Consider the following 15,566-nt stretch of genomic DNA (forward strand, 5'->3'; position numbering starts at 1 on the left):
GATTGAGAAGTGCATGCCAGAATGTGAGGAATACAAAGGCTCTGGACTGTGCCTGCACAGAGTAAGTCCACCTGTCTTGCTCATTTGTTTATTCTAGGTGTAGGGGCAACGGCAGTGATTAGGTTCAGTGGAGTAGGCGCTAGCCGACTGCCTGTTTCTTGCAGCTTCTTCTTCTTTTCTTCTAAAAACTGAAGAAGAGTCTTTGAAATCCTCAGAATTAAAGATACAATGGAAGTATAAAACCAGACCCATTTTTGAGAATGCTTGACCTCATTCAATTCTTATTCAGAGATACTCAAGAGAACCAGAGGTACACATCTTGCTGTTTTGGTTTTACCGGTTTCATGAGGGTGAAGCTCCGAGGGAAGGTGTAGCTAAGCAGACCATCCTGGGTCATTCAGCTGATTTTAAAAAATATTGTTCTAATACCACCGTATGGAACAACTCCGTGCTGCAGTGACCTGGATTTTCAGTTGTCATTGAAGCCAAGAGTTTTCTAAATGCTTGCAAGAGATGATAGACTAAAACCACTTGCTACAAATGAAGCCCATGAATGCTTCTTGCTACAAAGGCCAGTTCAGGTTAGGGCAGGATTTTTCTTACTGTAGTCTGAAATCCACACTACAGACAAAGGTGAGGACTGCCTAACAAGACCATATCACACCCATGGAGCTACTGCTGCGGCAGAAAGCTTGATGAATTTCAGAGGCAGGACATTTTTGAAGTACCTCCTGCTCAGGAAGGGGCAAAGTTTTGTGTTCCTAGACTGAAGGCAAACTCCCACACGCACACTATTTTTTTTAAATGAAGCATAATAGAAGTTCTGTAAATGTAAACTTTCTTTTGCACAGAAGCAACCTAAAATGGAGACAACATATGTGGTTTGAATTTCCAAACCAAACAGTTCAGAGATCCTCCTCAGAAGAAATATAGTGTCTCAAGGGCAGTGTATATTTTGATTGCTTCGTCTTCTGAAAGTTGCAGCTAAGGTATACGACAGAAAAGTTTAAACCTACAGAAGTCAACAAAAGTTTTCCTGTTGATTGCACTAGAAGCAGATTCAGTGCACACACCATTCATGAATTGAACAAATGGGTCCTAAAAACTCAGACTGGCTGCTTAAAAGATTAAGCAAATAAAGGAATAAAGTCACATAAGCTGTTTCTGTGAGTAAAAAGGCTGTGGGTTACAGGATTAATTTTTTATAGTATATCTCTATACCCTGAATAACCAAGTAAGCCTTAGCTTGTGGAATCTTAATAACCATCTCATTGCTGAAGTCTAAAGGAAACCCAGAGGAAACTTAATAATATTAAAAGTTATTTTAAAGGGAGTTCACATTGGTTTGAAGGGTATTTTGCTTCGCACACAATATCCACCATTGTAAATTCAGAGAACCTAGATTTAAATTCAGAAACCTCCACACATTTTTACAGTCCTCAGTATATAAATCTAATAGTATTCTTAAAATGTCCACCAGTAAGGTATTAATCTTTTACAGATAAAATTAAAATTCTGAAGGTCATTGGAACAAAAAATAAAGAAAAATAGTAAAAATATTCCCTCTAGAAATGAGGGGAAACTTGGAACTTTGCGGTAAGAGGCTAGTTTGTCCATGTTGCAATGAATAGAGAATAGTCTGTACAGTTTTTTGTATCTGACTTGCAAGAGAGGATTGGAACATATAGAAATTAACGTTACTGAATTATTTAATAGTAACTCAAAGACATGAAAAGAAGAATTAAAGAAACACAAGGTTAAAAAGCCATTTAAAACAAAATCAGAAGCTTCAACAAATATAGTTTTCCCTTGCAGTCAAAAATGAAATTATCAAAATTGTTCAGAATATGTTGCCAATTACTCTGCTCCATAACTGCTAACTTTCTCAGTTCTTCTCCTGCCTTTGCTGGGCTCTCTGTCACTGGAAACATCTTAAACCAATTTAAAGTGCTACACCTGAATAAACATGTTGTAAAAGTGTTTATGTATTGAAGTGGGTCAGTTCAAGGTATGGTATTTGGCTGGAACTTCTAATTTCTCTTTTACTGCAAAAGGGCTGCCAGAAGGAGGAAGTCTGAGCTGAATTAATACATTTGTTACAGTGGAAGTAGAATGGAAACTACTTTAACCACAAATCAAACTGCCTCTTTCATTTACGCCAGTGATAGAGTTTTTCTAAGAAATATAGACTCTGGCATACAGCCACTGTAAGTTTGTGTTTGAAAAGGAAATCTATGTGCTTATTTCTATAGGGTTTACTCCTATGCTTATTTGCAAGTTCTTTTCAGGATGATTGAGTTAACGGCATTATACATTTGTGAGGCAGATGCTCCTTCCTTGCCCATGCAGCAAACATTTCCAGTTGGTTGAGAAGAATTCCCAGGCTCCCTGATGCCACGCAGCGCAGGCGGTGCCTGTGCCCCTACCTTCCCGTTTAAAGGACCTCTGTGTCCCCCCACCCAGCACAGCTGCACAGCTTCACATGACACTGTCTCATTTTCTGACGGTTGAAGGGCTCTGCATAATACACGTACGCACAAAAGTGTTTATGCTGCCAAAATAAATTCTGTTAAGAGGAAGGGTTTATTTGCTAAAATGTCACTGATGCAGTTTCAGTGACTTGTTTTGCTTTCTTTTCTTTTACTGAGGTTTAGATCCTATAATATAGGGAGGTTAACACACAGTCCTGACTGAACAAATATTTTAAAGAAATATGCACATCCCCTGGGAACAGAACCAGAGTCCATAATGTACATATTTCAAACTCTGTTCTCTTGAACGACTGAATGCCTTCCTACCTTTACTACTGAATGAACATCAGTTTGAATAACACTGCACAATATTTATTTTTAAAGCAGAAGTATATTTATTATCTACACTTTTTTTGCTACTGATTTGCTTTGGGGATATAAGGTTCCATATCTCACACTCAAGTGACGCAAAAATTAGATGACCACATTATCCTCTTGATAGCCTATAGACTTCAATGGAGCCCATGTATTTTTCAATTCCATACATGTGTACATGAGACTGAATTAAAATTTCTGAGTAAGATAAGATATATGGTACACAGACACTGCAATTTTATGCAATGACAAACTACCTGTAAAGCTGGTGAAAAATTTGTAAATTGTTTAATTTTTTGTCATTTAAGTTCTGTTCCACAAAATGCCTTTAGAATTCTTAATCACATAAATTCAGGATTGTGGGCAAAATCCTTGCCATGCTTCAGTCAGCAGTTGAACTCCTGCTGTGAGTTCAGGAGGGGCAGAATTTCATCTCTTAACTTACGATTTCCATTACCTTATAGGTCGGAGTATCAATGTTAAATCTGCTGGCCTGATTGGAAGACATGGGCCTCAGTCAAAGCAACCATTCATGGTTGCATTCTTCAAGGCAAGTGAAGTGCTTTTCCGTTCTGTCCGAGCAGCTAACAACAAAAGGAAAAATCAGAATCGCAACAAATCCAGTAGCCCTCAGGAGTCTTCTAAGATGCCGAGTGTTGGGGGTAAGATGAAGCTATGTTTTACTCGTTTGTTTAGAGGAGTTATGGGCAGCTGCTCAAATGCAGTGGAGTCACAGCAGCTTAACAAAATACAGCTCCTTGGCTGAACTGTCAGAAACTGTGTTCCTACTCCATTTCTACCTCCAGCTTTGCTTAAACCTCTTTTGTTATGCTGGCCCTGAGCATGATCTACCTTTTGTGAGTCAGGTCATTTACATGTCTCATATGTCTCCTGGGCTCCTGGGTGGTGAAATGCCCACCTAGTTTGGGAAAGGCTGCACCTGACCTTGAAACTAGTTCTACATAGTAGACAACTGGAAGAGATCTTTGCTACGCATGACAAAAAGGTAGAGAGAGTAGAGAGAAGGGTTGCACCCTAATTGCTTGTTGAGGAAGACTCAGTTTTGGACTCTTTTGGGCTCTTGTTTAAACGCATCTCAGCTGAAGAAGCCAAGATGTAACACAAACATCTGAATACTGGAAATGAAGAAACTTAACCAATCTGTGAAATTGTAAACTGTTTATGAGCTCAGACCAGCTGACACATGCTGATGTCAATACAGAGTGTATCCCTGAACGGGAGTGAATTTGATCCCTTATTTACCTGAAAAGAACTGACAATAATGCATGTGAAAATATTGTTAGTCCCATTAGAACCTGAAGTAAGTCTTGCTGCAATTCTTTCCTGAAATGCTCCTTCAGCTGGAGGTACAAAGTAACTTTCTAAATATTCTCATTTTTGAACAAACATTTCTACTTTTCAGGGACAGGATGTGAAAATGTGTCTTTCTACAAGCATGGCAGAACTAGTACCAGCATATCAAAACCTCAATATAGATGATATTGGTAAACACTGTGAATGTCTACAAGTTAGCAAACTAGTATTTAGTGGAAAGAATTCAGCTCTGGAGCAGAACACATTTGAGGAGAACACATTTGAGGAGAACTATTATGAGCATTATGCATTACTTATATCCATCTCAGAACCTTGAAAGTGACAGACTAGAGATCCCTCTAATGCAATTCATAGACCTTTTCCTGATCTGCACAAGGATGAATTTTGCCTTAACAACCACAAACCACTACTGAGTTGCTAAAGAAGTAACAGAAACTGTTTGAATAACTTATATTTCTAAACTTATTTACAGTTTAACTGGTGATCTACTAGAATAAAATCCCACTTTAAGGTTAAAAATTAGTATTAAAACATTTCCTGAAAAAAATAAGTTTTTAAACTACTGTTTTAGTAGTGGGCTCAATTTTATTTAAATATGATGTATAGGTAGATGGTTGCAGATACATGTCTGCATATGAAACACAGAGCGTTATATCAGGTGTTCTGATGTGACCATTCATCCACTGCTGGTTAACCTATATTCAAATCATTCAGAGTACTAAGACAGTGAAGACATCTATGTGATAACTTATATATTTATTATTCAGCCTTTCTCCTCTAACTGTAGGGACTTCTGCTACATTCTGGTGCTAAAATTTCTGTACGTATTCTTAAATATGGAAATGTCATGACTGATAGAAAACTGTCAAAAGCACGATCTTCAGCTTTCACTTGTTTGCCTGCTTGGGTGTTATCTAAAACCAGATTGTGACTTTCCTGACTTTCTCATATGCATATCTTTACCACATTTTTCAGTCACAGTATTTTGCAAAGTGACTTGCATTCTGTATGACTGAATTTTAAATTTCCATTAATAGCTGAAACAGAAAAGCTAAATATTTACCTCCTGTGACCAGTGATAGTAGTCAAAATCAGTATACAGTTCCTTGTAAAGAGTGATCAGTGAAACACAGTTGTTTTTTTTTTTTTAAGTTAAAGTTCTCTAACTCTCCACTACCTTCTCCTTTCTTCTAATGTGTGTGAAGGACATACTAGATATTATTACAGACAACTGAGCACAAAGGATGACTTGCCTTGCTTCCAGGGGCTACTCCAGAAAGACACAGGGCTTCCATAGGATGTGGGTATTTTGACCCCATATGTCCAGAAGCAACTGAGAGTATCTGAGATGGCAGCAGGTAACTAATTACCTGTGGAGAACCTTTAATAAGTGTCACTGAGAATCAGCCCGTGAAGGGCTAGAAAAATACCATAGGAAAGAAGGTAGTATTCATCTTCAAAAAGCAATGAGGATTTGGGGTATTACAGCTTAGAAAGCCGAACTTAACATCCCTGGTGGTACTTGAGCAAATTATTTAGTCCTGCAAATGTATACATCTTGACTTGTGCACAGCTTTTGACAGTTTCCGGAGACATATTGAGGCATGGGTATACTCAACAGAAAGTGGGTACATAGCCCATTAAAAAAAAAGAACATGCATGTTCAAAGGGCATGTTACCAATAAGAGTAAAATTTGGGTGGGTATTTTGAATGACATCTCATTGAGTGTCTTCTGGATATGATTCAGTCCAACATTTTATTGTTAATTTGGATGATTGATCACTCAGATCTTGTATCCTCTGTGAACTTGCAGAGAGCACACTGTGCTATTGTCCAGGTTACTAACAAAGACATTAATCACTATTGGCACCAGTACTGATCATTTAGGGACACCCCTAGCAACTGGACTTGTACCACCAATCAAAACCCTTTAGGCCCAGCAGCCCAGACAAGTTTCCACACATTACATTCCTTACCTATCCAAGCCGTATCTGAACCAATTTGGTTATAAGAAAACAACAGGAGACCATATCAAAAACCTTTCTCAAAGAAAAGTGAACAACACCCAGTGCTCTTCACAAGCCCACAAAGCTAGTCAGCTCATCACAGAAAACCATCAGGTACAGTTTGGCCTAGTAAATCCATGCTGACTGCTCCCAAACACCTTCTTGTTCTTCACATGCCTGGGCACAGATTCCAGAAGGATTTGCTCCACAGACTTCCCAGAAGCTGAGTTTAAGCTGATTGCCCTTCTTGAAGACAGGTGTGACATTTTCCATTTTTGAAACATCAGAAATATCCTCCAGTCACTATGAAGACTGAAAAAAGGCAAGGGATTGACTTTGCAGTGATGTTGGTCAGCTCATTCCCCACCCTGAAATTTACCCCTTCTGCTCACATGGACTCCTGTATCTTCAATCTGCTTAAGTGGTTTCTAACTCTATTTCTTTTACTGTGGGTAGAGCTTCAGTCACTAGGCTCAGGGACTTGGGAGTCCTGAATGTAAATCTTGCTAGTATAAAACAAGACAAAGAAGTCATTGAGTACCTTCACCTGTTCTGAGTCTTTGTCACTAGGTCCTCTTCCCTACTGAACAATGAATCTGTATTTTTCTTAGGTTTTGGGGTGGTGTTTTTTTTTTGTTGTTGGGTTTTTTTTGGTTTTTTTTTGTTTTTTTTGCTATGAATATACCTATAGAAGTCCTTCTTGTTGACCTTCGTATCCCTCACAAGTTTTAATTCCAGCTAAGCTTTGGCTTTCCTAACATTCAACCCTGCATGCTCAGGCAATGTGTCTGTATTATTTCTGTATAGCTCATACAAATTCCACGTTACTTTTACTTCTTATTTGAATTTGAGCTCAGTCAAGAGTTTCCTATTCAGCCACAGCGGCTTAATGCAAACCTGCTTGACCTGCACATGACAGTAGACTTACCTTGTGCTTCTCTCAGAGGTTGTCCTGGAAGATCAACCAACTCTCCTGGGCTCATTTGCCCTCCAGTACAGTATCCCATGAGATCATGTGCAGAAGATCTCTGAACAAGCTAAAATATGTCCCCCTGAAGTCCAGGGCTGCACTGCTGTTGTTAATCTTGGTCATCTCTCAGAATCTTTAACTCCACCATATTATGTTTACTGCAGCCCCATCATGTGCAGTTCTCATCAACATTCTCACTCCCAACCTGTCCTTTGTTCATTGACAAGCATAAATACAACACAATCCTGAAACAACTAGAAGTTTATCAAAAAAGGATCTGAAGTTGATTATTTGACAGTGTGGTTTTGCTGCAAAACTCCTGTTACAGGATATACTGCTAGAAAATAATCTTGAAATCACAGGAAATAATTATTTTACTTGGCTTGGCATTGTGTTCAGTTTTGGCCATCATGTCTTCTGAAAGACACAGAGACACTGAAGAGAACCCAGAGAAGCAATGACAGCACAGATCAGGACAGCTTACAAGAAGCAGTTGGTAAATTTGCAGAAAAGCTTGTTTAGGCCAGGTATTTGGAAGAGTTTTCTGCAAGGATGGAGAAGCATTACAATGGGTTATCTCACAGACTGTAGAACTCCCTGTCTTCTAATTTTATGTGAAAAAGCCCTCTCTCTTAATTTTCCAGGAATTTTAAAAGGACAGCCTTCCATCTCTGCCTCAAGTCTTTTAATGTTAAAAAACTGTTCCTAAAAAAAATTTTCTATTCCTGAAAACTAAGATTTTGTTTCTTTTTCAGTGTCTTCCTTGCTTTGCTTTGTTTTGCTTTGTTTTGTTTTGTTGTGCATTTCAGTCAACTTTTTTTTTCTCCTGCCAGGATAGTTATTTTGGTCCAAAAAAGCCACTTTTAGCGTTCTTGAAATGGAACCAGAGGAAACAGCCTGCCCTCCAGCACGTCCCTAACTGATGGCATCACCAGAATAGCACTGAAAACCAACTCTGGGGTGCTAATGTGGTGAAGGCATGACCCTATTCCCTTCCTTTCCTGTTACTCAGGGGCAATAAGGAACAAGTACTACCTTTTCTCCAGGACTGAAGTTGTCCTGGAGAAGCACGTATGGAAGGTTCTATGTGTATTTTTATCCTGACACATCTCTGACAGTGCAGAAACATTCAGGCCTTTAAAAAACATCGGTTAGTCTGCTTGTTTACATCGGTAACACCAACTAAAGATCATCGAGTGGTGAATATTTCCAGAAAACATGGAGCACAAAATGTGCTAATGTTTAAATAACAAACTTCTGGAAATTCTGTTGTTTCAGGACAATTTTTATAGTTGTTATCTTTTGAGTTGTGCTTCTTTACCTGGCAATTAAACCTCTGCCAACATACAGATGATTTCCCTGTATCTTGGACAAAGTTCTCACTTGTCCTCCTTTGATTACCTGTGTGCATATTGTCAGTGTTGTTACCTAGGGAGCCAGCAAACAGACATGTAGTAAACCTGTTTCCCCTAATGCTGAATGCATCCTTTCTGCTGTGTACACAAATTGTATCACGTTGACACTGCTGATTCTGAATTTCCAAGTTTACACTGCCTTTATGACCAACCCTAGGAATATAAATGACAACTCTAGGAATATAAATCACAGCACGCTTGTTCCTTTCCTTTGTATAGTTTGCTCAGGAGCTCAAAAAATAGCAACGTTTCTAAACGATGTTTAATTATTATTTTCTTCCTGTAGATTATAACACAAGCGAACAAAAGCAAGCATGTAAGAAACACGAACTTTATGTGAGCTTCCGAGACTTAGGATGGCAGGTATGGTCATAAATGCTGTTTTCTATCAATTCAAATTGGGACAACCTATTTTACAGTCACTCATTATTTACAGTCTGTTTTCCTCATGGTAATTGATATTTCACTGATGAGAGACTAATTATTTGTATGCAAGTTGAAATTAATTCATCTCATTATTGCTTTACCTTTGGCTGCTGTTCTCTCAAAGATTTTAATGGCTTTAAACATTAATGGCTTTAAGATCTGGACTCATTCACATAAACATAAATCTGAACCACTATTCAAGATAGGAACAGATCTGCAGTAAATGAAACCAAAATCCCCACAGTGAGCAATGGCACTTTTGAAATTTGCACTTGAATTCTCCCTGCTTCAGTGCTGTTTACTGTAGGTCAGAGAGATTTCACTGCAGTAGGGTCTGCAGGGAACTAGATCTTGGATCACTGCTCAGTGATCTTTATAACACCATAGCTAAGTTTATATAATTTCTAGGAAAAACTCATCCTGCCATATTGTAACAAAAAAAAAAGAAGGTACTTGTAGTAAAAGATCATAAAGACAGAGGCAGGGCATTATAAGAAATTAAAACAGAGATCAGTCTAGGTCTTTTTTTCCAGAAAGCCTTGTTCTCTCTATGAAGAAAGAACAAGACCATCAGCAACCTATAATCTAGACATATTGTATACGTAGGTAAGAACTCAGAGACAGCTGGCTGTGCATTTCACATTTTCATATTTCTCTGAATTATTTTAAAACAATTAATTCTCCATGAACAGAACAAGTCTATGGGGAGAAAAAGTGTGATATCTCTTCAATGGCAGTTCTTCCCTTATGTACCTAGCTCAGATTCTCATCTGGCCTCATTACTCTGCCTGACTTTTTGTAGGATGTTTATTCTCAAGAACTAGGCAGAGACTGTTTTTCCAAGTCTGCAGAGCATAGTCACCCTGTCCATGGCCACAGAGCAAGCTTGTGGTATTGACTTGAACTCAAGCTACTGAACAAGTGAGCCACTGTCTTTCTGTAGATCACACATTTCTCCAGGTATCACCAGTTTTTTTATTTTTGAAACAGTAAATTCTGATATGCCCCAGATGTGCAAGGCTCTCAGGTCAGTCTTTCAAGGCGGCTATAGAGAAAACAAAAGCTATTTTTCTCACAGAAAAAAAATTGAAGAATTAGAAGTTTCATTTGGAAAGCCAGAGCTACACTGTACAATATTTGATCAGTGAAACTCAGGGTGAAATGAGATAAAAAGAAACAAAACCCAAGAAGCAGGTACTTGCTCCTCTCCGCCCTTACCACCTCTGTTACCTTTTCCTGGCAAAGGAAGAATTCAGCTAACTAAACACATAGGTTTCATTAACTTTTTAAAATATTTTCCCACTCGTGGCCTTTTCCCCATACTGTGTTGCTAGAAATACTCAAAATGCATGATTCAGTGACATTCCAATGGATAATCTCCAACAACCCTCAGTCTCATGCAATAATACAATTAATTTTAAGTATTGAGCATGCTGTAGAAAGAGGATGCATTTTAATTATTTTTGTTGCACCAAGAAGTGCTGAAGATTTTCTTTCTGGGATGAAAAGTATTCTTACAAACCTTGGACCTTTAATTTCCGTTATAACCCCATTAGTTGGTATGCAGTACAGATGTCTAAGTTTAATTTAATTTTAATCTGAGTTTTTCATGAACAAAGCAAATACTTCTCTTTTTTTTTGGCAAAAAAAGTAATTTAACATGCCACATTCTGAAGTTCATTTTGTCCTTGGACAAGTCTTAGTTAGCTTGATATAGTTTTAAATTCTCCAAGTGAGAAAAAAAAATTGAGTGGGTTTATTTGTTCTTGTTTTAGGATTGGATTATCGCACCGGAGGGCTACGCTGCGTTTTACTGTGATGGAGAGTGTTCTTTCCCCCTCAATGCCCACATGAATGCAACAAACCATGCCATTGTTCAGACTCTGGTATGCCTCTACCTATGTTGTAGTTGCCTGTTTTGCAGCTGCAAGTGTCTTGGGACTGGGGCTGTCTCTTCCTCTCTGTTTGCTACTGTTGGATCTTGATTGTTTCTGTGTAAATGACAACCCATTTCAAAGACATGCTTTGACGATTATGCTGGAGAGAGGATGAACTGTACAGAGTAGCCTGCATGGTAGGTTTCCCTTCCATTTCAAATGCAGGAACATATGAGAAGACTGTGTCATATTACTGGAGAATTGTGTAGACAGGAACCAAAGGGGCCCCCTGGTCCCACTTCCAAGAGTTTTTTGCAGCTTATTGAAGCTCCATGTTAACGTCTACATGCTGTACCTTCCAGAACTGTTGACGCTTGGCCACTCTGTGGACCTTTGTTGTCAACTGTTGGCGGAGATCCTTAAACAGTAATTTAATGTGAAGCTTTGCAAGCAGACGCATTTGCATGTAAGAAATTGTGTTCAGTCATGCCTGGCTAACAAATGCAATTTTAAAATAAGTGGGTTTGGATCTGTTGCTCTGTCTGGTCCATGTAAAAGGGGATTTGCAGCCAGCTTTCTGCCTCTGCTAGTTCTTATGTTAGACCTGTGCATCAACTGGAGCAGCCAAAATGATGAACTTGGTTGAAGCACTTGGCTAGGCCTCCTCTACCCCAGCAGCGTTCAGCTATGTTTCAGAAAATACAGCACCTACAGAAATCAAGAACTTTAAACTATGCCTAAATGTAATGCTGTGAGTCCCAAGTCTGGTCATGGGTCTTTCACCTGTGCCAGCTGAAGAACTGGCTCTGAACAGCATCAGTACTAGCAGAATGATTAAGAAGCAGAAGAATGAGAGATAATACATGAGGGGGGGGGAGTGGGAGTACAAAATCAGAACAGGAAAGGGTTGCCATCCCTTATTAGTTTCTGGAAAGGTCAAGGCATTCTACTGCAACTAGAAAAATACAGTTTTAAGGCTCGCTCTGTGATGACAGAAAAGTATCCTGACGACCGGACTATGCTGATGAGTCTGTCCATGGACAGTGATCTTTTTCTTTGATTTGTACATAAAAACCCAGGGCCTGAAGAACTTTTCCCCCTTCAGAAATGAGTGCAGCTACCACCCTCCTGGGGGCTGGGGGGGGACCAAAACCAAAATCTGACACTAGAAAAACCCCACAAACAAACAAACAAAGAATTTTGGTTTCTTTCTGACAGAAAACAAATTCTGCTTGTGAAATTGAAAAGTACTTCTACAGGAGAGTGACATTTTTTAAAACCTCAGCTTGTGCTGAGACCTTTTCCTTTCCATTCAGCTTTTCATTTATGCACCTTCTACAAGTCCAGCCACCAATGCAACATTATTCCTCTATACCAGAACTCAAGTCAGCAAGACTCACAAAAAGAGGGAAAAAGTTAGAGGCGGGAAATAAACAGAAGAATTGTGGTAAGGGGTTCAGATGAAGGGGAACAGCAAATGCTACTTGGCAAGGGGTATAGCAATGTACCTAAGAGATGATGAAGAACAGCATATATGCAGTCCTGAGCTGAAACAAAATAGGTCAGCAAAGCAATAGCTTAACATTATGCAAACATTGTCGAGAAATTTGCCAATATCAGTGAGATCCCCAGGTTAGAGTTCCCTTCTGCAATTATGGACTGTTAAATAAGCAGTGGCCCAGTGCTACTTTCTCTCATGCACTTATCCTTTCCAAAAATGGTTAATTTCCCATGATTCAGAAATTTGTGGTTTGTCCTATTTTTAAATTTGGATACTTGAATTTTCCCTCCTTTTTATGGCCTTTTTGGAATTGTATGTCTCCCTCTGCATGTACCGTACATGCATTCAGTTGTGCAGCCAAAAAATCATGAGGCTAATTAAATTTTAACTGCACATAAATTAGATGAGATAACAGTAGTTGAATGCTTTCTGGTTTAAATTATACAAAATTCAGATTTACACAAGGTGTGCACATGGGGATGGCTTGGGAAACAGTTATTCATATACCCCACCCTAATCGAAATGTAATCATCTCCCAACCATACTGATTACACCATTCTAAAAAAGCCCACTCTTTGGGCTGGGAAGTGATTGTTCCTTGGTACCCCTCCAAGCTTTACTGACTCTTTTTTTTTTTTTTTTTTCTTTTGTAATAAGAATAGGAGAAATGCTAGGCCAGTACCTTTCCCTCTCTTCTTTTTCTGAGACTTAACTTAGGCAGACAGATGATACAAATGTACATAAATACGAGACAGACAGAATTTAATGAGTTATATGAGCTTTCTTCTCCTCTCTCACTTCCCATCACCCTCTGAACAGGCATCGGAGTAGCATTGACCTCCTGGTCAATGGTGGATCAGCAGGTTGACTCACAATGACTTCCAGGCTCACTCTTGAAAAGGCTGTGAGCATTGCTGTCATGCAGGACCAGCAGGGCCATGGAGCTCTCAGATGGGGTGGCAGGGGCTGGTGGGACCAGGAGTTATGGCAGGGCAAACATCTGCCCAAATGAGGTACAATCCTCCTTTGCTCCAGTGCTTTGCTATTCATTTGTTAAACAGTTTTTAAATGTGTGTCTGAACCCTTACTAAACTGCTACTTCAGGATTTATTATTGCTCATTTCAAAAGACCTTCTCATGGTAACAGTTATGTAAAAATCGTTTCCTGATAGATTGCTCTCTCTTGTCTGGCAAAGGCTCTGGGCTTATATCACTGCAAGACAGATGGCTCTAACAGATTTACAAAGACTTAACATACAAATGAAACCTATTACTGCTGAAGTCTTCATCCATGCCTTAATAATCTTTTGCCCTCTTTATTACAACTCCCTCTTCTCTGGCCTCCCCAGTTTCCAAGTTTTCGGCATGTGTAGAATACTACATCCAACCTTCTTTCAAGTACAAAGAACTTGTATTTCCCCCATTTTCAGATATTTCCACTAGATCTTGTTCATTCTGGGATACTGTTCAAAAAACTCTTTTCCTTCTCTTTAACTTTCATTGATATATTTCAGCCTAGTGTACATAAAGCCTTTGCTACCTCAACCCTTTCCCCAAACATTCTGTCCAGCTGGCACCCACCATATGAACCGATTTTCACTCCAGTGGAAGTAGAATTGGATTCATGGATACCTAGACAGGACCTTAAAATGCACTTATGCTGTCTGAGAACCCACATTTTACCATTTCATAGGATGAAAACAGTTTCAGCGTGAGCCTTTGCCTGCACAGCCAATGCTCTCTGTAACAGACTTTCCTCCACACTGAGATCCTGACAAAGGAAAACATTTTAGTGCCTACTGGGGTCCCTGTCAGACCTGGGACTTGAGCCTGTGCTTCATGTTAAGCACTGTCCTCAACAGAGGTGGTACTGACAATATGTTTAAGTGCTTTCCTGAGCAGCTGCCCAACTCCAACTCTTTTATAAATTTCATCTGAAAACCAACTTTCTGTCTTGGCTGCTCCTCCTCATTTATATTTCCATCTGCTATTACTGTATAACTCTGCCCGTGCAATTGAAATCAGAGCAATGTTCTGGAGATAAGCTGTGGGTTAAAGTTGCTAACTGGGGAAAATCTGCGGCCGCAGAACTCTGAATTACAAAGTCATGTTTTGCACTGATGTTGTCCTTGCACCTCACCATTTGATATATGAGCTATGGATTTATCTGTCTTTCAGGTTCATTTGATGTTCCCTGATCATGTACCAAAGCCATGCTGTGCACCAACAAAACTGAATGCAATCTCCGTGCTCTACTTTGACGACAGTTCCAACGTTATTTTAAAAAAATACAGGAATATGGTGGTGCGTTCATGTGGCTGCCACTAGAATGAAAAAAAATAATCTAAAGCAGAGGGGTTTATTCAGAATTGTAATAAAGTCAAGATATGAGTCTTGCTGAGGAAAAAGCAGTCCTAAATTTATTCCATTTCATGTCATCTCTCATTTAAATGTACAGCATAATGTATATAGTAGCTTTTATTTATTTAAAAGTATATAGTTTCTTTTGTATGAGCAAAATTTCAAAACCATTTATTTTATGAGTCACCTTACTGTGCAGTAGAACTTCACAAACTAATTTTTCAATTGACCATACTGGAATCTATTTCATTCCATTTCAATATTTTAGAGTAAAGCCTTCATACAGATTTTTTTTTTAAAGCTAGAAACTCCAGAACTTCTGTAACTGCTGCATATTGTTAAAGCAATTAAAATACATTTGGTTATATTGTGCCAATGAAAACTGTGGCTGGGTATTTATTTAGAAAAAGGCACAGAAAAAAAAACTAAACAAAACTGCTTGGCTAAACATATTTTTTCTTTTAGAAGTTCTGCTCCTTTAGAAAAAGTGAAATGTTGAACAGTGTTTAAGTAAATAAATAGTACATAGAAAATAGAAGTGAAAAGATTGCACATAATTGTTATAACTGTTTTTTTTTTTTAGCAAGATGTGTGTAACTGGAGGAGTATGTGACTTCTTGGCTTGTGGGCTGCAGAGTTAGCAAAAGGCTCAAAGCTTTGGGAATTCTGTGGAGACAGACTCTCACCTCTATCTATGACTTTCCAAGTTAACACTAAAAATTGAACTACAACATTCTTACCTCAAATCACATCAGTCTATTATCCATTACACTGCTCTGGCAAATATTTTTACAATAACAGCACAAGGCAAAATCAAACAAAAAACTT

At 38.8% G+C, this 15,566-nt stretch overlaps 1 protein-coding gene across 1 annotated transcript in view; it reads left to right on the plus strand.

Annotated features, from left to right (window-relative positions):
• The window catches only part of BMP5 (bone morphogenetic protein 5), a 28,685-nt gene extending 13,505 nt beyond the window's left edge, over positions 1-15,180 (plus strand). The window contains exons 3-6 of the mRNA XM_010082644.1: positions 3,311-3,508; positions 8,860-8,936; positions 10,775-10,885; positions 14,556-15,180. Of these exons, the coding sequence (XP_010080946.1) occupies positions 3,311-3,508; positions 8,860-8,936; positions 10,775-10,885; positions 14,556-14,705 (536 nt within the window). The 3' untranslated portion in view covers positions 14,706-15,180. The remainder of the gene's footprint in view (positions 1-3,310; positions 3,509-8,859; positions 8,937-10,774; positions 10,886-14,555) is intronic.
• The last annotated feature ends 386 nt before the right edge of the window (positions 15,181-15,566 follow it).

Source organism: Pterocles gutturalis, unplaced genomic scaffold, assembly GCF_000699245.1.
Source record: "Pterocles gutturalis isolate BGI_N339 unplaced genomic scaffold, ASM69924v1 scaffold49224, whole genome shotgun sequence".
In the NCBI taxonomy this organism is placed as follows: Eukaryota; Metazoa; Chordata; class Aves; order Pterocliformes; family Pteroclidae; genus Pterocles; species Pterocles gutturalis.